The 25178-nt window shown below is 33.5% G+C and overlaps 1 protein-coding gene across 2 annotated transcripts in view; it reads left to right on the top strand.

Moving 5' to 3' along the window:
* KLHL1 (kelch like family member 1) overlaps positions 1-25178 on the top strand; it is a 413680-nt gene that overhangs the window by 221344 nt on the left and 167158 nt on the right. For both annotated transcript variants that reach the window (XM_019039881.3, XM_063697407.1), the window contains exon 5: positions 10225-10437. In XM_019039881.3, coding sequence (XP_018895426.1) covers positions 10225-10437 — 213 coding nt within the window. The remainder of the gene's footprint in view (positions 1-10224; positions 10438-25178) is intronic.

Here is a 25178-nt window from a genome sequence, read left to right as displayed (position 1 = left end):
AAATAGGTTAATATAGGAATATATAGTCTTGTGATTTTTAAATGTTGGTTGTAAGCAACTAGTAAATTATTCAGCCCAGAAGGGAAATAATCTAAATCCTTTATTAAGCAATAAATGAATGCAAAATCATAATTAAAATTTTACATGCTTCTGTGGAGACCATTTAGACCTTAAATTGCAAAATTGTAATGTATTCCTCATTGAATAATGCTAATGTCTTTTACTACAAAATAGTCAATGTGGTTATGTAAGTAACTTCTGTACTGACTTCTTTCTTTCTACACATACTTTTTATCCTAACTGTCTAGCTATTTCTGATTATGCATATAACAGGCTTTCCCAAAGTATCATTTATGCTTATAAGCATAAGGACAAAAGACTAAATAAATCTTAGGTTGACAATAAAATTCTTTAGTTCTTGGAAAATTGTTGGGTTTTTTTCTGAGAAGTTAGGGTATAAACTTTTTTTCAATTTTCTGTAAGTACAGAATGAGCACCACCTGACACAATATACATACCTTCTTACAGATCAAAGTAGATTCTTCCAGCCACTTTTCTGAAAGATGTCCTAGAGCAGGAAAAGCAGAGAGGCTATCTTGCATTACAACTTTCTTTTTCTAGTAAGGTTGTAGAGGAGCATTATTTTTATTCTTTCATCAAGCACTGGAAATCATTTCAGAAAAATTATATGATCAGGTGCCCTGGACAGTTTACTGCAATGAAAAGAAACAGACCTCAACACATAGGTGTGTTATTGTCTCATGATTTAATTTTCAATGATACTATTTTCTTCTAAGCTGTTAAAAACATATGGCTTTTATAAAGATTGTACAGAGATTTATCTTTTCTCCTAAACTTTCTAGCTTACACCGTTCTCAATGACTGCTAGACACCTAAAGAATATTGGCAAATACCGATATTCAGCAATTTATCAAGGAAGCAGAAGAGATAAGTTTAGGCTCTACCAGGAAGTTAATGTACCTAATATTACTAATTATAAAAATAAATACTACTACTCTAATAATTTATACATGCATGTTTAAACTTTGCAAAGAAATTAACATATTTGAGAAATTTGTTAGTTTTGTTAAATCAAAAAAATAGAAGTAGTATTGTTTAGCTGACTGAAGTATTTTTTTAAAAAAATAAAATTTATAAATTATTTCTATAGGCTCCTTTCTCCTACATTACTAGACAATAGGTATCACATATTAAACTTTTGAGCAATATATGTCCAGTATGAGAAGCAGACCAAATGATTACAAGAGTTAAAGAATCTTCCCAAAATAATTGCAAACGTTTTGCATAACATTCCAAAGTTTAAATATTATTTTTTTCTAATATCAATTGATATTCGAAACAAACCAGCAAAATGTTTATTAACTCAATGTGGTTATAAAATCTATATTCAAGGTGAGGAGATGATGTCTTAGAATTATTAAATGCATTTCCCTGGGAAACCATGACTAGAAAGGATCAGAATTAGAATAGCATTCCTTTTTTATTAAGAAGTCAATGCTATTTCCACTATAATTTCTAACTCCTCTTATCTATTCAACAGCATTTTGTCTGAGACCACTTCCAGTCATAGAATCACATATATTTAAGGGACCTAAAATAACAAAATTTTATTTTCTCCTGTATGATGATCTTGAAAGATGGTCACCAGAAATTATTTCTGATACTAGAAACAGTTTTGAGATAATTATAAAATTCTTCTTTTTTAAAAAATTAATACTCTCATATTTTGTAAAAATATAGTTACTATGAATTAGGGAGCTACCACTTAGTGGGTGCTATAGAATTAATAAAGAAAACTGGCAGCCATTCACTTCAGTCCGGCAGAGTTGTATCTAGGTAATTTTGCTCTAGGTAAGGAAAACTCGGCAGAGGGTTTATGCATATGATAACAAAACATGTATGGCATTTAGTAACTTTTCTGCATATTGCCATTATTAAGGAAGAAACTGACATAGAATTTGAATGCTTAAAGAAATTATATTCCATGTTTATTTCCTAAGAGCTGATAACAAAATATAGAGAAAACAGGAAAACACCGTTAAACCTGTACACATTAACAGCTCTTTGAATACTTTTCTTCGTTGTATAATTTGAATAATATTAATTAAACAAGTATATGTTTGTATACATAAGATTAAAATGTATGCAAAGAAGCAATATAGAGTCAAAAAAATCTGCTGATTGTTGTTTTATCATTTCTAAAGCAATAAGAAAAATGCAGGTATATTCAGAGACATATATAGTTTCAACTAAAACTATATCTTTAGTTCTAGCATCCTTTCCTGCTTTTGAAAATTAGGACCTTTTATACAGATTAAAGAATGGTAGTTCTTAGCCTTTACAAGAAGATACATATATGTGTGTGTGTGTGTGTGTGTGTGTGGAAGAAAAATATTAACATGCAAGGATTTACAAAGGTGACAAACAGAATAGTAATTGATTTGCCCTTGGATGAAAGAAAATTACAAGAAGGCAGATGTTGCTTCAAAAATAGGACAATTTTCTAATAGAGCTATTCAGCAGTGATAGGGGCTTCCTCACAGGGTCGTGGGTTTCCCATCACTGAAAATAATTACCGGGTAATCAGTGCACAGTAAAAGTGTATGGAATGTAAATTAAATTAAGTGATTGCAAAGAATGTTTCCAATTTAAGAATATGTTAGATAGTGGTAATTCCTATTTGATATTCTGTCTAGATAATGAGAATTGGACCAGATGACACCAATATTTTCTTAGTGCTTTCTGAATCCATGATCTATTACAAACATTTTCTTTTTTTGGAAATTGTTATTGCAGAAAGGACAAAAATGTAGTCTGGTCTCCTTTATTTCACTTCCATTGTCACCCTCTTCAAATCACTAAATTTTTCTTCTTATTATAAAATGAATGTAATTATTTTATAATACTATACTGTCCCCCTCACTAGAGAGTAAAATTCTTAAGGCCAGAGCCTTTCTTTTTTTTTAATTTATATATTCCCAGTATTAAGCATATACTAGGCATGGAGAAAGAATCCCATAAAACATTATTGCTTGAATGACTGAATAATCAGAAAAACAGAGAAAATAAAGTAATGTTAATGTAGCCTCTAGAGCCAGCAAGAGGAGGCTGAAGGGAAGGGTAGGGTCAGATGCAGAATAGTAATGGCTAACACTTATGTGTTCCTTTCTATGAGACAGGCACTCCTGTAAGGATAGTAAATTTAATTTAGTCTTCATACCGAATTCCGATAAGAATGCATTATCATGGATGCTATTTTCATCCTCATTTACATACAAGAAACCCAGCTCCTTAATGTTCTGCAGCTAGTAAGTAGCAGAGTTGACATCTAAATCCTGTCCAACTCTCCAAATTAAATCACCCATAATCACCATGCCATGTTGTGCGACCCAGAAATATTAAGAGTTGTAAATAAAATCCAGGTGAGCACCTTAAGAGTAAGGGTGCATATATGTTACATAGGTCAAAGTAAGACATTAAGCTCAAAATAGATGGGTGAGGAGAACCAGAAAAAAATTAATCAAATAATAGATAGGCCAGGTTGTATATTGGAAAGTGTCATAGGCTTAAGGACGAGAAGCTGAGTTTCTAATCCTAGCCTTATCTTGACCATGAGTATGACTATATGTGAGCTCCTCTTAGCTTCAGCATTCTCCCCCGTAAAATAACAAGTTGTGACAATCTCATAATGAGTTTCCATTCCCTTTGAAATTCTAAGGTAGTGTTCAACAGTTCAGTCAGCAACTTTGACAAAGGGATTAAAAATTCAGGCAAGGCAAATAATCAAAAGCCCAGTAAAATTCGTTTTAAACCCTGAAAAAGTTAGAATCTTGACAGCAATATGTCAGTGCAACACCATTAAGGTAATTATTACTAAAAACTCTTGATACTTGAAGGGAGATGTCTTTCTCAACTCTGCATTTTTAGAAAGTTTAAATTCTAAAAAGCAATAGAAAATTATATATATATATATATATGACCTATGCAACATATATGCAGCCTTACTGTTAAGGTGCTCACCTGGATTTTATTTATAACTCTTGATATTTGCTATCCTCCATAAGGGACATGGGAAAGCTAGTATTTCTTAAGGGAATTACTCTATAAAAGAAATAACTTAGAAATTCTTATTTTAAAGATGGGAAATAGTTGTGATGCTTTCTTAAGTTTATTTGAGATTTTTAAAGTAAGTTTTTTTAAAATTATAATTTTTATAGATCTCTCCAATGATGTGTGTTAGTTTCCTAGATCTGCTGTACAAAGTTCCACAAAATGGGTGGCTTAAAAGACATTACATTTACTTTTTTGCCGTTCTAATGACCGGAAATTCAAAGTCATATTATCCACAGGGTCATGTTTTTTCCTAAAGTGTCTGGGGAAGAATCCTTTCTTGCTTCTTCCAGCTTCTGTTACTGACAATCCTTGTTATTCCTCAGTTTGTGGTAGCATAACTACACATAATCTCTGCCTCTATCTCAGATAGCCTACTTCCCTTTGTGTCTCTCATTTCTTCACACTGAGTTCTACTCACGGTGTATCTGTGTATCTCAAAATTTCTCTTAGAAAGACCACAGTCATTAGATTATGGCCCACCCCAATCCAGTATGACTTTTTCTTAACTTAATCAACTACATCTGCAATGACCCTATTTCCACCTAAGGTCATATTCTTGGGTTAATATTAAATATAGTATTTGGAAGGGATGCTGCTATGATTTGTGTCCCCCCAAATTCCATATGTTAAAACCTAATCCCCATTGTGGTTATATTAAAAGCTGGAGGACATCGTGAGGTATTTGGGTCATAAGGGCTCTGCCTTGATAAATGGGATTAGTGCCTTGTAAGAGGCCAGAAGAAGCTTGTTTGCTCCTTCAGCCATATGAGAATACAGCAAGAAAATGCTGTCTGTAAGGAAGGAGCCCTCGCCAAACAACAAATCTGCTGGTGCCTTGATGTTGGACTTTCCAGTCTCTAGAACTGTGAGCAATAATTTTCTGTAGTTTATAAATTATCCAGTCTAAGATGGTTTTATAGCAGCTCAGAAAATAAGTAAGACAGAAATTGATGCCGAGGGATAGGGAGTTACTATAACAAATCCCCCAAAAAATGTGGAAGAGGCTTTGGAACTACATAATGAATAATGGCTGGAGGAATTTTGAAATGCATACTAGAATCCACTGATATTGCCTTGAACAAACTGTAAAGGGCAATTTATGTGAGACTTCAGAAGAGAGCAGTAGAGAAAAGTCTCAGATTACCTAAGTCATTGTGATCAGAATGTTGCTAGAACTATGACAGTAAAGGCCATCCTGATGAGGTCTCAGATTGAAATGAGGAATAGGTTTTTGGTAATTGAAGGAAAAGTGACCCTTGTTATAAAGTGGCAAAGAACTTAGCTGAATTGTGTTTGCATCCCAGCGTTTTGTGGAAAGAAGAACTTGTGAGTGGCAAAACACTTGGCAAAAGAAATCTCTAAGCCAAGTAACGAAGGAGCCGCGTTGCTTTCGTCAACTGCTTATCGTAAATTTCAAGAAAATGGAAATGAATCAAAGACAGAATTTAAAATCAAAAGGGAAGCAGATCTTAAAGATTTGAAAATTATCAGCCTGGCCCTGTTGTAAAAAATGAAAAAGCTGCTCGATAGAGAACACCAAAGCTGTGGTCAAGGTTTACCTGCGCCCTCTGAGGAAACAGCCACTGTGGCCTACATTGTACCTTTATATCCGATGAAATAGAAGACTGAAAATTTCATTTCAATCTAGTACATAACATAACAGGAAAAACATTGTCTCAGAAGTCAAAAGATTAATTTTTCTATCTCAATTCTTAAAATAGTAGAACCATGCGTATATCATGAAACTCTCAAAACTTTGCTTGCAAAGGATGCTTAAGGAATTAGAAATTTTAAAATCTTAGACCCAAAACATTAGACCCAAAGATTATATTTTTCATACTTACCTAATCAACCTCAACCAGAGGATGTAGCCAAATTCCAGGATCCCCATTTTTTTTTCAGGTACTTGGCATTATGAGCCTCCTAAGAACTCATCTTTCTAACCAATAACTGTTTAGATGGATAATTAAATAAATTCTATATCCTCTGGTGCATTGAAATCTAGCCAGAGATTGTGTAGTGGTCTGACAAAGGATTTATCTTCCTACTATAATGCTTAGAACCGTGACTAGGAGTTTGCTGTAATTGACTAATGGTCACAGAGTATAAGATGGTAAGACGTAAGTCTTAACTCAGTAGACTTCCATGAGAGAGAGATTTCTTGAGTTAACCATATAGTACATAATGTGTTGGTTTGATATTAGCTGCTCATGAAGTAAACAAAATTAAAGTTACTTAAACAATAATAAAATATATTGCTATAGTTTAATATCCATATTTTAAACTTAATAACAAAGAGATGATAGTTGAAGGGATTTACTTATATTGTTTGATACAATATTACCATTCGTTTTCAGCTAATTTTCATATAAAAATTTATATTTCTAATAAAATTTCAAAAGAGTTATATATATATATTATTAACAATAATTAATGTGGGAAGACCATAATTTAATTAATGCACAGAAGAAATGAATATTAGAAAATATGTTCACATTAAGTCCAGGAAATAATTAAACAAACAAAAAAAACTGGTGCAAAACTTCTGTCTATTCAGGATAAAACAAAACTACATTTTTTTAGCTAGAAAAATTATTTTAAAATATTATGAAGTAGTCGTAGTAAATAGTAGTTTAGTCTTTATTTTTGTAGCTATCCTGTCTTATGAAACGGCAACTTACATTTGTTGCCAAAATCTTTCTTTATAATAAGCATTTTAACCCATATGTAGAAAATGTGTGTATGTATGTGTGTGTTCATGAGATTCAATATATTCAAATGATAATATCATACATATAAGACCATCAAAGTTTTAGACTACCTCTACTCCATTATTATCTCACCTAAACTTCCCTTTCAATGTTATTTCCCACAAATTTTCTGTGCTTGTTGTCAATCAAATTGACAACTATGGCATCACATGCTATACTCCCTGATTATGTCTTTATATGGTTTTCACTGGTCAGAATACTATATGTCTCCATTTCCCATTTTCTGGTTTAAACTCCTTTCTAATATTTTAGGTCCACTTGAAAAGCTGGATTCTACAGAGTTGATTACTATCATTTTCCAGATAATTGCACTTTTTCTACGTGTCTCCCATATGGCGAGCTTTTTTATTCAAATCCATTTTGTCCTCACGATGATTATCAGGGCCATATATCAGGGTTTCGATAAACCTATGCTGAATGGATGATTGAATAAACCTAAGAAAGAGATTGTACAAAAGGCAAACAGGCCTCTTGTTATATGATCTTCATAGACAATAAGGAGTTTGCTAACATATGCAAGCAATGTAAGAAACTCAATGGGAATTGATGTTTTCTCTTTTAGCAATAACACATAATGATGTTAAAACAACTAATTTCCAGAACCTACATTGTAGGTACCATAAACAAAGTATCATTAAAATGAGGCTTGATGGAAAAATAAAACAGCAAGGAGAACTTGAGAAATTCAATGAAGTGTAAAGGAAAAAAAAAATAACACCTATGTAATAATACGTAGGTAAGTGTGAAAAATCTGATACCAGCTCCTGAGGTCCCATTTCCTTATAGCAGTTTGTACAAACAACGCTGCTGGTTACCAAAAGATTTAGTGTAACTCATAAAAATACAAAATTGTTGGAATATTATTTAAGTTAGATGCAGAGATAAAAAGAAAAGAAAAAGTGCTGTAGTGGTATTAAACAAAACTATTATCAGAGCTGTCTGAAAAAGAAATCAAACTATAAAAGTCTATAGCCTTCCTACCAGATAGATTTCAATTTGACTCTAAGTTTTCTGGAGGCCAAATAAAAAGAGAAGTCTGATCAATTTCATAATTTACAACATCCATGATAAAAGCAAACCAATTTATTCAGGAGAATTGCAATTATTCTTGCTACTAAAACCTGAAAGTAACTTCTCCCAAGGGTCATCATAAAGAGGACACTATAAAATATAATGAAATATGCCTTGAACAGTATCTTTATGACAGACACCACTAGGAGTTTCATAGAGGTGTTTTTTATGACATCCCTCACTATATTTTGATGGCCTAGCTATAGAGTTCTGTGTGTGGTTTAATGGAGGCATAGATTTTTTAGTAACTGGAAAAACAGGTGGACAAATCTTTCAAAGATTCCTCAGAACATCTTTAGCTTCACGTAGTTTTTTTTTTTTTAAATCTGATGGCAAAACATCTCAGAACACTTAATTTGTTAATTACCTGAACAGTTATGGGCATCTATAATTTACATGGTGCCCAAAGGAAACACAAGGAACAAAACAATTTCCTGGAACCAAAATAACTACTTTCAGTTATTCTGGGAAGCCAATTAGTATAAATAAAGACATTATTTACAAATTGTATTATTATTATACAATTAATGTAAATGTATGACAGATGCCCTGAAAGAAAGTAAGTTAGGGCCCTTTTGTGAAAGCTGAAGTTACTTCAGCTCCAAGGATATGCTGTAACACAGACCAGGTTTCTCCTCAAAAAATAAATTTGAAACTGCTCTAACATACAGATTAATGGTCACTTGCTGAATCCTCTACTCTGTTTAGCACGGTCACAATGCTTCTTTGGAAGAGACTTAGTGTCACTCTACTGCAGTTTTTATATGAAAATATGTGTCCTGTGGATATTGCTACCACCGCTGTGGCTTTAAAACTAGAACCTGAGAAGCCTTTGCTATGTCTTGGAGCTGTCCCAGGAGACATGGGGAGAGGTGGAGCAGAGAAGACCAAACAGCAGAGTCTCTGTCTTCTCTAAACATGTATCGTCCACAGAAGCCTTTTTGCTTAAAATGTAAGAAAGTTTTTGACAAGTAGTTTTTAAAATATGTTGTTAAAACACTGTACCATCCTGTGCTGTTTCTACAATTTTGTTTTTCTCTGCAGAGATTATCAATTCATGTATTCAGCAAATATGAACTGCTCCTCTGCTGTTTTCCAGGCTTTGTGCCAGGATCTAGATATACAAGGTTATATAAATCAGGGTCTTACAGCTTAAAATTTGTGAAAAGATTTCTAAGTTTACCAAAGATTAGGCTGCAGTGTGGTATCTGCTGTGGCAGGGATACACCCACTATACACCGCAAGGGGATAGTGAGGGTGTGACCAGGTCAAATGAGACTCAGTAGAAACTTGAGGAGCCATATATAATAGGTAAGTCTTGAATTGAATCTTGAAATATGACAGAAATTTAGAAAAGCAAAGTTGATAAAAGTCATTTTAAGTAATGGAGTAAGTAAGGGAGGAAATGTCAAACAAGATGGCAAGTTGAAAAACAAAGAACAGGGAAAGGTCAGATTATGAACACCAGCTTGCTTAAACAAGAAATGTGAACCAAAATATAAGGAGAAATAATAAAACAAAACAAAACAAAAACTTCAGAATAAAACCATGAGCACATTTATGGTTTGGAAATATTATTCTGTCATCATGATAGAGGATGAAACTGAGAAGCTAAGAATAGAGTTAGGCAGTGTAATTAGGAGGTTATGGGAGCAATCAGGAAGAAAATAAATGGTAATAAGAAAATAAATGGGAATTAAGCCAAAGAAATTGTCATGAGAGGAGGGAGGGATAAGAGATAATAGCAGGATGGAACTTGCTGGATTTTGTGACTTCAGTGGCCTATCTGTCCTGTTCTTTCTTTTTTGAATAAACAATGGTGCATCTTATAATGCTACTTTTATCTATGCAATTTTAGTGCCATTTTCTGATTCTCATATATATGTCTACATATATAGTCAAGCTTTTAAAAATGTGAAATGTTATTTTTTCCTATTCACCAAATCTTATATAGCAGTACACTTGAAACTTGAACATTTAATCACTTAGTACATTCTGCCTGCATAACAAAGCTCAGCATTATAATCCTCCACTTATTACAAGATCTGTGCTGTCTGGGATACATTTACACTTCAATTACAATTACAATGCTTTCATCTTAACAGCCTCTAGTTTCTGAAGGATTGAGTCTCAAGGATTATGTTATAATAAGAACAAAGGATATTGACTACTTTTCTTCTTTCTGAAATGCTTTACTAGCTAAATAAAAATGAAACAGAATTTATGCCAAGATATTTTCTCCCTGCAGGAAAACATAATGGAAGTTATCAGAAATCAAGAGTTTTTACTCCTTCCAGCTGAGGAGCTCCATAAACTACTGGCCAGTGATGATGTCAATGTTCCTGATGAAGAAACCATCTTCCATGCATTGATGATGTGGGTCAAGTATGACATGCAGAGTAGATGCAATGACCTGAGCATGCTTCTTGCCTTTATAAGACTGCCACTGCTTCCACCACAGGTAATGATGTGTGACGCTGTTTAAATAGATTCAATGTACTGAAAAACCCTATATTAAAAGTAAACATCAAAACACATTTTAAATTATGTATTCACATTTTTAAATGCTTTTATCAAATACTATTTTTAAGTTAAATTTGATGGTGGAAAATGTATGTATGATGATGGATCATGGATCTAAATCCTATCTCTGCCACTTATTGACTCATGGCCACTTGTGTGATTATGATAATATCACTTAATTTCTCTGATATTCAATCTCTTTATCTATAAAATGTGATCATACTGCCATACAGAAGTTTTGTGAAGATCAATTAGATAATATATATGTAAAAAGCCTAATCATAATACAGTGTCTCCTATCAATTATTTGATATAAGATGCAATAATGTGATCATCCATTGATGTAAATGGATATGTTGTGTGATTTTCAAAGCTTCAGTGCATGGTATTTCAACCTCTGCAGAGGAATAAAACATACCTGAATAGTAGAGAGTTATGATTTAACAGTAGTTAGCAATTAGAATTATGGAATATGTAATAATTGGAGTTAAGAAGCCTCTAGACACCAAGTGAGCCAACGTAACTTTATTGATGAGTTAAGTAGGGTACAGAAAAATTAATAAGAACATGAAGTTCACTCAACTTAGAAGAAGAGTGGCTAGTTCTCTCTGATTCTGAGTCTTGTATCTTTAAACTAATTTGCTACAAAATTCTCTATGTACAGCATTATTAATTCAGGGTTTCTGGCTGGTAAAGTTATCCAAAAATAAGCTTGAAGGTGACCCTAACTTCTAAGTTGATGGGTAAACTTGTTTGTATATATAATTTGTGTGAGGGAAATGGGAGGCTTATCTCATTCACCAGATTCCTCATCTGAATCCAAATCACAATCAACATTTTTACTAATCCATATGTTACTAAAAATATAAAACAGAGAATTAGGACATTTAGTAGAAGAACAGTAGGCAAGTATGAAGTATTAACAGTAAGTGTAGAAGTGGGATTTATGGTCATATATTAAAAATGGAAAGTTAGAAACACATTACCGTAATTGAAAAAAAGAGAAGCTTTATAAATAAGTGATAATTATATATCCTTTGGCTGCTGAGATTAGTACAGGAGAAAAAAACAGCAAAATAATTTATGGAACTCAAATTATGTGAGCATATCATAACAACAGGCTCTTACAAAGAAGCGGAAGCATGCATTTACATACCTAGACAAAGAAATTTTGCTGCCAAGTACTGAATTTTTGCAAATCTCCCAGCTTGGGTTCTAATGCCAGGTAGTATCTATTAGAGTCTGGGAGGGTAATCTTTTGGGGAAGAAATAGCCAATGATCACTATTAGCCAGAAAGCCAATGATAGTTATCAGTTAATGACAGATGCTGTGACAGTGGGTACCTTTGACTCTGGCACAGTCATTACTCTCTACCCATTTCTACTGTTGGTTGAAATGTGGGGAGTTTGGAATTATGTTGTGCACAAAATCAGAAGTATAGGACACATATTAGAGTAGGTCAAGAATGTGACCAGATTCCTCTTCTCAGGATATGTCATTCTTTTATGCCCTCATTTCCAACTCTTCTGTCATCAGATATAGGGAGATGCTGCCACCTGTGCAAGTCATTAAATGGTTACGTCAGATCAGAGATGTCCTGTTGGCTTTTTTGTTCCTAAGGCTATACCTTATATGTGGAATTTTATTTCTTATTGGTTCAGGTGCTTTATCTTGCTTAGTGAAGTAATATTTATTAAAATTAAGATATAAAATATTCTTTTGATGTCACTATTAACAAAATTTTAAACAGTGTGCGATAGACATAAATGTAGCATATGTCTATTCTCCATTCCTCATCCTTCAAACTGGGGCTATCACACATTATAACTTTATATGTACTTTCACAACAGATGTGCAGGAGGAATGAATGGAAATATTTTCTGTTTATAAAATGTCTTCATATAAAAGAAGGGCTATCACTTCTATAACTAACGTTAATGAATTATGTGTCATTATAAGCATATTACATATATTTCTAATATTAAAAAACAGATGCAAAGTAAAGATTATTAAATCTGTTACACAGAGGAATATTAGGCTCAAAGAGGTTAAGTGATTTTCAAAGTTCATAGAGCTAGTGGAAAATCAGGTTTTCCTGCAAACATAGGTTGGCCAGATATGAATATACACAGAGATATTTCTACAATATGAGTGCCATTTCCCTGTTTGCTCTCTAACCTGGAAGATCATAAAATATCCTGAATTAATTAATTTTGAAGGTTCTTTTAAAGACACTGAAGATGGAAGAACAGCAGTTTGATAGGAACTTAAAGACATTCATTTATTTCTTTAGCTACCAAACGATTTTATCTCATTTAATTTCTACAAAATCCCCATGTAGTTGATACTGTTATTCCCATTTGACAAATGAGTACTTTGAGAATCAGCGTGATTGCCATCCTCTTTAGTTTCACAGACCAGATTTTACTCCAAATGGATCTGACAGAAATGTGGATCTTCTATCACTAAGGGGAAAAGAGTACAATTTTTTATTTAGGGTTGGTTTCATATTTGCCTCAATGTCAAACCAGAATGAAAAAAAAAGTTTAATTGAATAAAGGATTTTACAGACTTGCACATGGACTTTCAAAGCTGCTAAACACCTTTGGGTCCTTATGAAAAGCTATTAAAATGGTCAGGAAACATTTTTTGCTGCTCTTGGATTCATTAACGTAAGGTTTGCCATGCTTTTTTTCGAATGATTAATATATAGGTCGCTTATAATCTTTAAGTGATTTGTGTGCATATGTTGTGAGTATTTACACGTGCACATGAGATGTTTGTGTGTGTTGCTACCAAAAGAAGATAGAATATGTGGAATTTCAAACACAATATGTTAGATGAATGAGAGAAAAATAGGAAAAAAATAGAAAAGAGTTGTAGTGGTAGGGGAAGTTATTTTGAGAATATGTCACAGCAATATTATAGCATAAATGAGAGCGGAAATGTTAAAAGTACCATGAATCAAAGTATTATATACTACTGAAGTAATCACATCATTTCTTTTATATACATTTTTTATTATACTTTAAGTTCTAGGGTACATGTGCACAACGTGCAGGTTTGTTACATATGTATACATGTGCCATGTTGGTGTGCTGCACCCATCAACTCGTATCTCCTACGACAGGCCCTGGTGTGTGATGTTCACCTTCCTGTGTCCAAGTGTTCTCATTGTTCAATTCCCACCTATGAATGAGAACATGCAGTGTTTGATTTTTTGTCCTTGTGATAGTTTGCTGAGAATGATGGTTTCCAGCTTCATCCATGTCCCTACAAAGGACATGAACTCATCATTTTTTATGGCCGCATAGTATTCCATGGTGTATATTTACCATATTTTCTTAATCCAGTCTATCATTGTTGGACATCTGGGTTGGTTCCAAGTCTTTGCTATTGTGACTAGTGCCACAATAAACATATGTGTGCATGTGTCTTTATAGCAGCATGATTTATATTCCTTTGGGTATTCAATCTTTCTCTCTCTCTCTCTCTCTCTCTCTCTATATATATATATATATATATATATATATATATGCACACACACATATATGTGCACACATACATGTACGTATTTATATGTGTTTATATACACACATGTAATGTTACATATAGTGTAACATATAATTATATATTGGTTATTTAATATATAGGAAAACACAATATTATATTTTAAAATACTAGCAATATTTAAAGGAGGCAAGAGTATATTTTCTCAGTGAGGTAAGAGATGATTTTCAAAAGGAAACAGTACTTGGTCTAATTTTTGAAGGAGACTTGATAAATTTTTGTGTTTGTTTGTAAGGTAATTCCTGCAGATGTAAATGGCCAATTTCAGGTGAGTGAGAGAACAATATTTGAAAGACTCAATGTGGGCTGCTTACAAAATTCCTCACCAAAACATAACAAAACACTGACCAAGACAAGAGTATAACAATTAAAGAAGATTTTAAAAGATATTTAAAGCAAAAATATATAAATAAAAAAAAAACAGATGTTTCCAGGATAGTGTTAAACCATGTAATCTGTAAGTACTTTTATAGCAAGGAGTAGCTATGATTGTATTTAGTAAATGCATGAACACATTTCTAGAATAAAGAGTAAAAATAAAAACAATGAAAGAGACTTCCTCAACAAACAGAACATGTTAAAAGAACGATTAGTGCCAAAAATTAATTTAGCTTTAATAGCCTCTTGTGTTCATGAGGCAACTGACCAGCTTGACTTGGACATATTTCAGTTCTACCATTTCTGCCCTCCCATGTGTTTTATTAGTAGGCCCATTATGTGTATCTGGGCTTTGTTATTTCTTAAGTACACAGAGAAAATCGGATATTCTTTATTAATTATAAATTAGCACATTAAGTTATGGTAATTTGGTGCAGAAAATATAACAGAGGATATGGATTTCAGATTAGAACAGTGTAGACAAAAGGAGCGCAGGAAAGGAAGACAAGGTATGAAAAAGACTCAGAAGCAACACTGTTGCTCTCTGTCCTCTACTGAAATATAATAACTAATCCAGAAATAAATTCAGTTATTTTACTTTGCTATAGACAGAACCAGAGAAAAAGGGAAAATGATAGTGATAGATAACTGAGTTATAATCCAAGAATGAATTACACTATTTAAAAAAATAAGTTATGAATGGAATTTTTTGTAATAGTTTTCATATTTTTCCTGAATAGCCTGAGGCTTCACAATTTCAGCAGTATTAGAAAACATAGAGAAATTTCTGTCCTTTTAGAGAATGACTAAAAAAATATATATATATATAGTTTACTTAGAGGATACCTGATTTGATTTACTCATTATTCTGCTATTTTTCTTTCTGGGATTCAACAAGGTACCATGTTGCTATAAAATGAATGACATGTTTTAACATTTTATAACAATTATTTCCACTGATTTTAATTGAATTCATAAGATATTTCTTTGTAGTATGTACTTAAATATTTACTATATATGAATTTTAAAAATACCCATAAGTATCAGATTTTTGCTATATTATTTTCTAATGAATGGCTTTAAATGTAAACGTATGTTGTTTAAAAATCAAGAGACTATAATTCTACGTATTATCAAGTCAAAAGGTACTCAGGGGAATTCAGTTTTATCATGGTCAGAGATTATTTAGAAGGTTGGAGATATAGAGATAAACTTTGCTTCCTAGCTCAGAATTGGTAGTATTTATATCTTTTTTTTTTTTTTAGACAGGGTTATGCTCTTGTTGCCCAGGCTGGAGTGCAGTGGCACAGTCTTGGCTCACTGCAACCTCTGCCTCGCAGGTTCAAGCGATTCTCCTGCCTCAGCCTCTTGAGTAGCTGGGATTACATGCATGCGCCACCACGCACGGCTAATTTTGTATTTTTAATAGAGACGGGATTTTGCCACGTTGGTCAGGCTAGTCTTGAACTCCTGATCTCAGGTGATCCACCCACCTTGGCCTCCCAAAGTGCTGGGATTACAGGCATGAGCCACTGCTCCAGGCCAGTATTTTTTATCTCTTTTAAGACAAAAGGAAACATTTTTCAAACTTCCTAACAATCAAACCTACTGATTCTTAAGGGAAATATATAGCAATGTGTGTGTGTTTGTGAGTGTTTATGTGCATGTACATTTATTTTCTGTAGCAAAAGGTAGAAGAAAAAAGCTTGCAATGAAATAATAGAATATTGCCTAGATTTAGAGGAATATGGTTTAATCTAATAACAAGCACAATAAAATAACAAGGACATTCAAGTATTTAACTTTAGAAGACAGATGCTGCCTCTATTTTACATGAATTAAGTCTTTCTGTGTAAAGCTGAATAAATTATTCCAAAAGATTACTTGTAGTAGTAATAGCAATACAAGAAGGAAGGGTGAGGTCTCCAACCTTTTTCATTGGAAAAGTGGCTATTGATCAGATACCAGTGACATACGGACTCTTCATGACGATAAAAATTATAGCTACAACTAAAATTCTGATTTATAAAAACAGTTACAAAGAGTAAATCAATATAAATTTTGAAACCATAGTGTAAAATATACAGAGCAGATTACACTCAAGAAATTTATATATTTTGTTTGATTTTACATCCCCAAACTGCTCCTTGATAAGTGTCTCCAAGGCTAGCTGCAAAAATCCTCACTGTTAAATGTATTCTGTATGTTATCTTTACAAAGAAAAAATTAAAACTCTTATTTTCTTACAAATGAGTAAGGCCAAAATAATTAATCAAGCCCACTAACACAATCCATTAACAGTCATTGTTACTTTTTCAATGTATTTTTCCCCCTTTGATTTGCTGGCTGTCTGATTAGTTAATGATTATACCAGGCCATCATTATTGAGATAGTCTTCTCTACAAAGCTAGATTGCAGGAGTAAGAAAAAAAAGGAATAGTATTACTTTTCTCCAAAAGAAATCTTAAAAACAATGCCTTTAAAACAGAAATACATAGACAATAAATAATGCTTCTAAGATCAATAAATTTATCCTAAATGATACTTAGATTCATGATCATTTAGCCCTCCTGTGACATTCACTGTTCAAGTTACAAAATTTAAGAAAAGACAAAGTGTTTTGTTAGCAAGCTTTAAGTCAGCAGAGGTATTAATATAATAAAAGATATGCAAGGACATTCACATGCACAAACTCCTCATACATATACATGTTACTCTCTTTGGTATAGCAAAAAATAGAGAAGAATTTGGAACATAATCTGAAAAGTCTTTATTTTCGTTACAATATATTAAGTGTTTCTGCTTGAATCAAGGGTTGATTCCACTGGATCTATTTTGCATCCCATCTTTCTTGCCAAAGGGGTTCCTCTACTGCAATGAGCACTTCTTACATTATCAATTTTATCAATTTTTAGTCTATTTTGGATAATTCCAATCAATTTACAAAGGTCTGTTGTTTCAAACACACAAAACTAGTCATATTCATTTTCACTAACTATTCCAGCTCTCTTTTGCCTTTCCAACATAATATGTAGTTATTTTTTATAATTATTAAATGTACTTTTACATAACCATCATTCTCTCTTCAACCCACTTCAATCAATCATTTGCCCTAATGAAAATCACCAAATGCCTCAATGGTGTAATTTTTCCCTCAATCTCAATTGTATTTGACACAGTTGATTTGGTCACTCTTGCTCAACTGTCATTGCTAATTTGTTCTACTCTCTGATGTTACAGTGCCCCAGGACACTATATTTTTGGTGGAGAAAATATCATTTAATTTTATACTTTTAAATGCTATGTAGAAACAAATTACAAAAAAATTTACCTGTAGTCCTAAATTTCTTCTGAAAAACAGATTCAAGGGCCCAATTAACTACTTGACAAGGATAAAATCTTAATATCCCTATCCTACAAAGCCCTACATCAATTACCCCAAAGCTACTTCTCTGAACTCATATTCTGCCAGCTGTCAGTATTCTTCAGCCATACTGAACTTCTATTTCTTGAGGAAGTCAGGGTTATCCAAATTAAATTGGTTTATAAGCATCTTTGCATACTACAGAATATTATACATAGCATTTACCAAGAGGACACAAAGTGCAAGAACAGTTATTTTTCTCAATTAAACATTAAAGGAGGTTCCATTTTTTATTCATCTATATTTTATATTAAAATGATGACATTAATATAGGGTATAATAATTTGTAAGTAAAAGAAATATTGTGAAACATCTGCAGTAAAGCAAAGGCCATTTAAATCATTAGACCTTTTCCAGTGATTTTAAGATTTTGGAAAACTGAATTAATTAAACTACTTTAATATTTTAAGTGGAGATATTGAGTAGATAGCCGAATGCATCATTCAGGAGTTGTAGAAGGATGGCCAGAAGGTATTAAATAGGAGACTGATAGCATATAGACATAATTTAAATACATAACATAACATGATATCACCAAAATAGTGAGTATAGAGAGATAAGGGAAGAGGACTATATAGTCCATTAGTACCAACTGATTCTGGAGACTAGAAGCAATGGCATTTAAAGGGGAGAGGCTCATAGTGGCAGGCACACACTGTGAGAGGGAAAACACTAAAGGGAGGTGCATAGTCTAGAGATAATTTTTAAAAATTATTTTTGTTATTCGTATGAATACTATATCTTGCCAATTCTAAACAATTACTGCTAACATCCTCCTACCTGTTAGGATGAACTGTCCCACTCCACCCCTCCATTGAGATTGCCTAGAAGGTGGTCACCCATCATGACTAAGTCTTTTTATTAATCACGTTTCAGCTTAAATGTTTACTGTTCTTAGAACTTTCACCTACTATATTCTTGCTTCGTTTAGTGGTTTATTTCCTTTCTTACAACTGTATTTTTGAGAAATACAGATGTAGAGGTCTTTTCAAAAGTTCCTGGCACAGACAATACTCAAATTTTTACTGAGTAAACAAATACAAGTTTATTCTTGGTCTTAGCAAGTTTAGCTTCATTTACTTTTTTAAATATATATACTTTAAGTTCTGGGATACATATGCAGAACGTGCAGGTTTGTTACATAGGTATACATGTGCCATGGTGGTTTGCTGCACCCATCAACCCATCATCTACATTAGGTATTTCTCCTATCTGTTGATATGTTATTTGTCTGGAATGTGAGAGAAATCTTTATACTTGTATGTGACAGTGGAGCTAACAGTGGGTGCTAAGAACCCTGCTGTAAAGACTTATTAGAGCATATTGATTCAGACTTGACTAAAAATCCCTTATTGAATGGACAAGGGGAAGGCAAACTTAAACAAAATATAATATCTCATCTTGTCACTCAGATAAATTTATAAAATATAAATATATCAAAGTTCCTCTAATACCTAATTTGAGAGAGAGAGAATAGAATTGTTGAAATATTTTTTGAATATGTTACAGTGTGTGGTATTTTGTGTGCAAGTGTATGGATTGAATTTAGAAAAGATAATTGGAAAATTATTTATGTCCACTAAAGGCATAAATATGTGTTTGCAGATGTTAGTAGGACAGGAGACCTGACGATATGTCTGTTTATTTGGATCCTACTTTTGACTAACATTAGTTCACTATTTGATCATGGAAAGTATATGAAGTTTCATTGGACCTCAGTGTTCACATTCCGGCAAGGAGGAATTTGGACCTATAATTTTAAGGAATTATTTTGACAATAACACTATATGAGTAAAAATAAGTTATAATTTCCTAAGAATTGATGTCTATTCAAAGTTAAACTGCATAGATAATTTTATAAGGAAATAAGATGTGTATGCCTCCTACTGTAGTTTGGACATTCATCCCTCAAACCTCATGTTGAAATTTAATCCCCAGTGTTGGAGGTGGGGCCTAATGAAAGATGTTTGTGTCATTGGGGCGGATCCCTCATGAATGGCTGGTGCTGTCCCTATGGTAATGAATGCGTTCTCACTCTATTATTTACACAAGAGCTGGTTGTTAAAAAGAGCCTGGCCCCTCCCACTGTTACCAAAAAATCCCCGTTTTATTCTCCTGACAAATAACAAATGATTCTCTGTAAGAATGCAGATTTTGATCAATAGGAGATATATTCTTGGCACAAGTAAGGAGGCCACTGGGAGTATTCTCAAAAGGAGTGTCTCCCCAAGAGAAAGTGACGGGAGGGTTTTATGGGGTGATAGAGAGGGGAGAGGGTGCATCATTGCATGTAGAGAAGGGGTCCTAGTTGCACAGACACAGTGAGTCATCACGCTAGCACATGGATCGTGTATTATGGTAATGAAGCTATACCTCCTCTCAGGGTGGAGACTTGGGCATGGTAATGAGGAAAGTGCACTCCAGTGCATCTGTAAGTTGCTGGGATCTGTCAGAAACTAGTTTTAACCAACTAGGTAACTTTATGTCATACAAGCTTTAGAAAGTAACAAGCTACAGGGCAGGAGGCTGTAAAACAGGCAGATTGCTCATGTTTATTAAATTACTGTAATCCCTGGAGTCCCCCCTGTGTACTTACATCCTCCCTCTGTCTTGCTTCCTCTCTTACCATGTGATCTATGCATGTGCTGGCTTACCTTCACCTTCTGCCATGAGTGGAAGCAGACAGAGGCTCTCACCAGAGGCAGGTGTAGGTGCCATGCTTTTTGTACAGACTTCAGAGCTGTAAGACAAATGAACTTGTTTTCATTATAAATTATCTAGCCTCAGATATTCCTTTATAGCAACACAAAACAGACTTAGGCAGAAAATTGATACAGAGAGTCAGTGTTGCTATAAAGATTCCTGAAAATGTGGAAGCAGCTTTGGCACTGGGTAATGGGCAAAGGTTGGAAAAGTTTGGAGGGCTTAAAAAATAAAGCAAGATGAGGGAAATTTTTGGAACTTCTTAGAGATTGCCCAAGTGATTGTGACCAATATGCTGATAGAAATATAGACAAGAAAAGCCATACTGACAAAGTCTCAGATGAAAATGAGGAACTTATTGGGAACTGGAGCAAAGGTCACCCTTGTTCCACCACAGGAAAAAAAAAAAAAAAAAAAAAGTTGGCGGAATTGTGTCCATGTTCTGGGGTTTTGTGGAAGGCTGAACTTAAGATCAATGACCTAGGGTAGATTGTGGAAGAAATTTCTAAGCAGTAAAGTGCTCAAGAAGTGATATAGCTATATTTAACAGCTTATAATCATATCAGCAGCAAAGGAATGACTAAAGGTGGAATTTATAGTAAAAAGGGAAACAGAGCATAAAATTTTGGAAAATTTGAGCCTGGTCATGTGGTAGAGAAGGAAAAAACAGTTTCAGAAGAAGAATCCAAGGATGCTGTGGAGCAATCACTTACTAGAGAGATTAGGGTGACTAAAGGGGATCCAGGTGCTAACAGTCAAGATCGTGGGAAAAGTAATTTCAGAAAGTTTGGAGGCAGCCCCTTCCATCACAGGCCCAGAGGCCTAGAATGACAGAATGGTTTTGGGGGACAGGCTCAGAGCACCACTTCCCTGTGCCACTTCGGAGTACTGCTCCCCATGTCCAGGCTGCTCCAGCTGTGGTTTAAAGGACCCTGGGTACTGCTTAGGCCATTGTTCCGGAGGGCACAAGTGGTAAGCCTTTGCAGCTTCCACATCTTGTTAAGTCTGCAAGTGCCCACAATGGAAAAGCGGTGGAAGCTTGGCAGCTTCCATCTAGATTTCAGAGGATGTATCAGAAAGCCTGGGAGTCTAGGCAGAGCCACGACAAAGAATAACTGCTAGGGCACTTCCCTGTGGAACTGTGAGAGCAGAGACACTGCCCTCCAGACCCTAGAATTATAGAGACACTGGCAGTTTGCACCTCAGCCTGGAAGAGTTGCAAGCAGTCAGTTTCAATCCCTGAGAGCAGCCACATGGGCTGCGCCAAGCAAAACCATGAGACCATGAGAGCCCACCTCTCACCTCTCACACTAGTGTGCCCCAGGTGCCGGACATAGAGTTACAGGAGATGATTTTGGAGTGTCAAGATTTAATGTCTCTCCTGCTTGATTTTGGACTTGCATTTGGCCTGTTACCTCTTACTTTGGGCCAATTTGTCTCTTTTGGAATGGGAATGTTTACCCGATGCTTGCATAACCATTGTATCTTGGAAATAAATAATATATATATTTTTTTATTTTGTAGGATCACAGCTGTAACTTGCCTTGAGTCTCAAATGAGACTTGACTTTTGAGTTGAGGCTGGAACAATTTAAAACTTTTAGGGAGAATTGGGGTGGCATGATGATATTTTGTATGTGAAAAGATACAAGATTTGATGGACAAGAAGAGAAATGCTGTGGTTTGGATGTTTGTTCCCCAAAAACTCATGTTGAAATTTGCTACACAATGTTGGACTTGAGGCCTAATGGGAAGTGTTTGGGTCATGGGGTAGATCCCCCATGAATGTCTGGGTGCTGTCCTCATGGTAATGAGTGAGTTCTTGCTCTATTAGTTCTCTGGAGAGATGTTGCTAAAAAGAGCCTGGTACCTCTCCCAGCTTCTCTCTCTTGCTGTGTGATCTCTGCACCAGCTGGCTCCCCTTAAACTTCCACTACGAGTGGCAGCATCTTGAGACTTACCTAAAGCAGATGCTCATGCCATGCCTCTTGTAAAGTCTGCAGAATAGTGAGAGAAATACAACTATTTTATTTATAAATTACACAGTCTCGGGTATTCTTTGATAGCAACACAAACTGAGACACCTCCCCATATTAAAAGCATACATTTTTATAATGTCTAAAACCTATCAATTTACTAAAGGAGAACAAATAAAAAAAACACCCTGCAGAACTCTCTTTTTCCTCGACAAATAAATTATCTCTTGTATGCTGTAGTTTCCTTCCATTGTAGTATTTTTTGTAATAATCATTACTCACAACTTTTGAATGACAGAAAACGCTACAATTTAAAACTAAATAAACTGTGTAAAATTAGTTTATAACATCTGTAATTTAAAATATTCCTTAGAGGGAAGAGAGCCATGTGATGGGACCACAAGTAGGTTAAATTTTCTCACACATATGTTGAAACAGTTACTACTAAGATTTTCATTCCTAAGAGTATCAGAAAAAATATAGTTTATTATTTTAAACACTCTGAAAACTGAAACAAAAATGTTCTAGAGAAGAGCAATTCCACAGTGACTATTCAGAGAACCAGACAGATACACACTTTTCCATTGGAGTTAAATGGAGGAGACCTAGAGGTCACCCAAAATAAAAGTTTTTACTTTAATAATATTCAAAAAGTAAAACTACACTGCTATTGTTAAAAGTGATAAATATTTGTTTAGAATGTTGTCATAAATATTCAAAATTCATTGGATTAGTCTTTCAAATTAAGAAATAGTATCTTAGATAATCTTGTTGCTGCTGAGTTTCAAGTGATTTTATATTCTAAACATTAAGAAAATAGTGCACATATTAAATTAATATTTTCTACGTATAAATCAAAATTTCTAATTTAATACTCTGAATAAATTGGAAGAAATTTTATTTACTTTCCATATGATAAATTTTAAGTTACTGTAAACAGTAAGGATCGGCTATTATCAGAAAATTATTTTAGGCTTCTGTCACTTAACTTCCTCAGGTAGAATTTATTAATGGATACATTACTTTCCCCCTTTTTTTCTTTTATATTACAACCAATAATTTATACAACATTTTTATATTTGTTGATTTGAAGTGAAGTTCACCCCCAATATTTTCTAGCTGCCATTAGCTTCCTTATCAGGCCAATTCGGGTCTGCTTAGAATTGATTTTTTCATAATTAAAAAGTGAGTGAATTATTACGTGATGCCATACTGAACTGTGTACCCACCTTACTTTCATGGATTATGATTGCAGGAAAGATCTTCAAAACTTGTACTATACTACTTTTTTCAGGTAGGAATTGAGGGTCTGAGAATTAAAGTAGACTATATTTTAGGTAACATTGTAAAGCTCATTAATCACTGATACATGTAAAATCAAATTTGAAAATCCAGACTCTAAAACAACGTTTTATTCATGTGTGAGAACAAGCTTTCAAACAAAAAAAAAATTATCTTTTGACATTTATGTCCTAACATTTAACACGTGTTGAAATATAAGCTATCATCATGATACCCACAAAATAAATAACAACACAGATATTGAACAGCTCAATTTTTCAGATTATACATTAAAGGGAAAGTTAGATTATTTAAACCACAAAGCCTAATTTTATTGCAATTGGAAGAAAATTGTTTCCAAAATATTTAAGTAAAATTTAGTAATCCATAAATGTTTCATTTAAATTTATAATTACATAATTGTTGTTTGCTGAGCCTCTTAACATTCATTATCACCATCATCTAAATAAACGTATGTCCATGTCATTTTTCTCTAACAAATATTGTCTTTAAATATAATTTATTGCACCATTAATGATGTTACCATGTTTATATTTTAAACTACAGATTATACCTTTTAAATAGATGTTGTGTATGTCAATATTTATTATTTTCCATATACATGATGTTTTTAATTTATTTGGCAGTTAAATATGCTGCTTTCTGCATATTTTTTCACTAAATATTTCACTATATGTCTGCTGTATTTTGGATATCTGTTTAACACATAAAGAAATTGGGGCTTAGTTAAATTACCCAAAGTCAAGTATTTAATCAAAATCAAGAAAAGAAATTAAAAAGAATACTACATTCAGAATATTTAATATTTTTTCCAAAATTCTTTAAATTTGATTATCAAAACTTATTATTTTGTTTTTTGTTTTTTATTATGCTTTAAGTTTTAGGGTACATGTGCACAACGTGCAGGTTAGTTACATATGTATACATGTTTCATGTTGGTGTGCTGCACCCATTAACTCGTTATTTAACATTAGGTATATCTCCTAATGCTATCCCTCCCCCGCCCACCCCACAACAGGCCCCAGTGTGTGATGTTCCCCTTCCTGTGTCCACGTGTTCTCATAGTTCAATTTATTATTTTGTTAATATTACATATGCTTTTTTCTTTATTATAAATGAATTATAGGAAAATAAAAGTACTATTGTGAAAATTTAAAATATTTTAATATACTTACAAACCCTCTCTTTTACTAAAGTAAATATGTCTTTATTTCGAATGAAATGATGATTTAATAAATACATTTTTAAGTAATCAAATTAATTATAAATTATAAGGCAAAATATGTTTTCTGAAGAACATTTAAAAAATAATTATCAAGTGTCAAC

The sequence above is a fragment of the Gorilla gorilla genome, chromosome 14 (assembly GCF_029281585.2).
Source record: "Gorilla gorilla gorilla isolate KB3781 chromosome 14, NHGRI_mGorGor1-v2.1_pri, whole genome shotgun sequence".
Taxonomy (NCBI): Eukaryota; Metazoa; Chordata; class Mammalia; order Primates; family Hominidae; genus Gorilla; species Gorilla gorilla.
The sequence above is the reverse complement of the archived record's forward strand: the minus strand, read 5'-3'. Positions and strand labels throughout refer to the sequence as shown.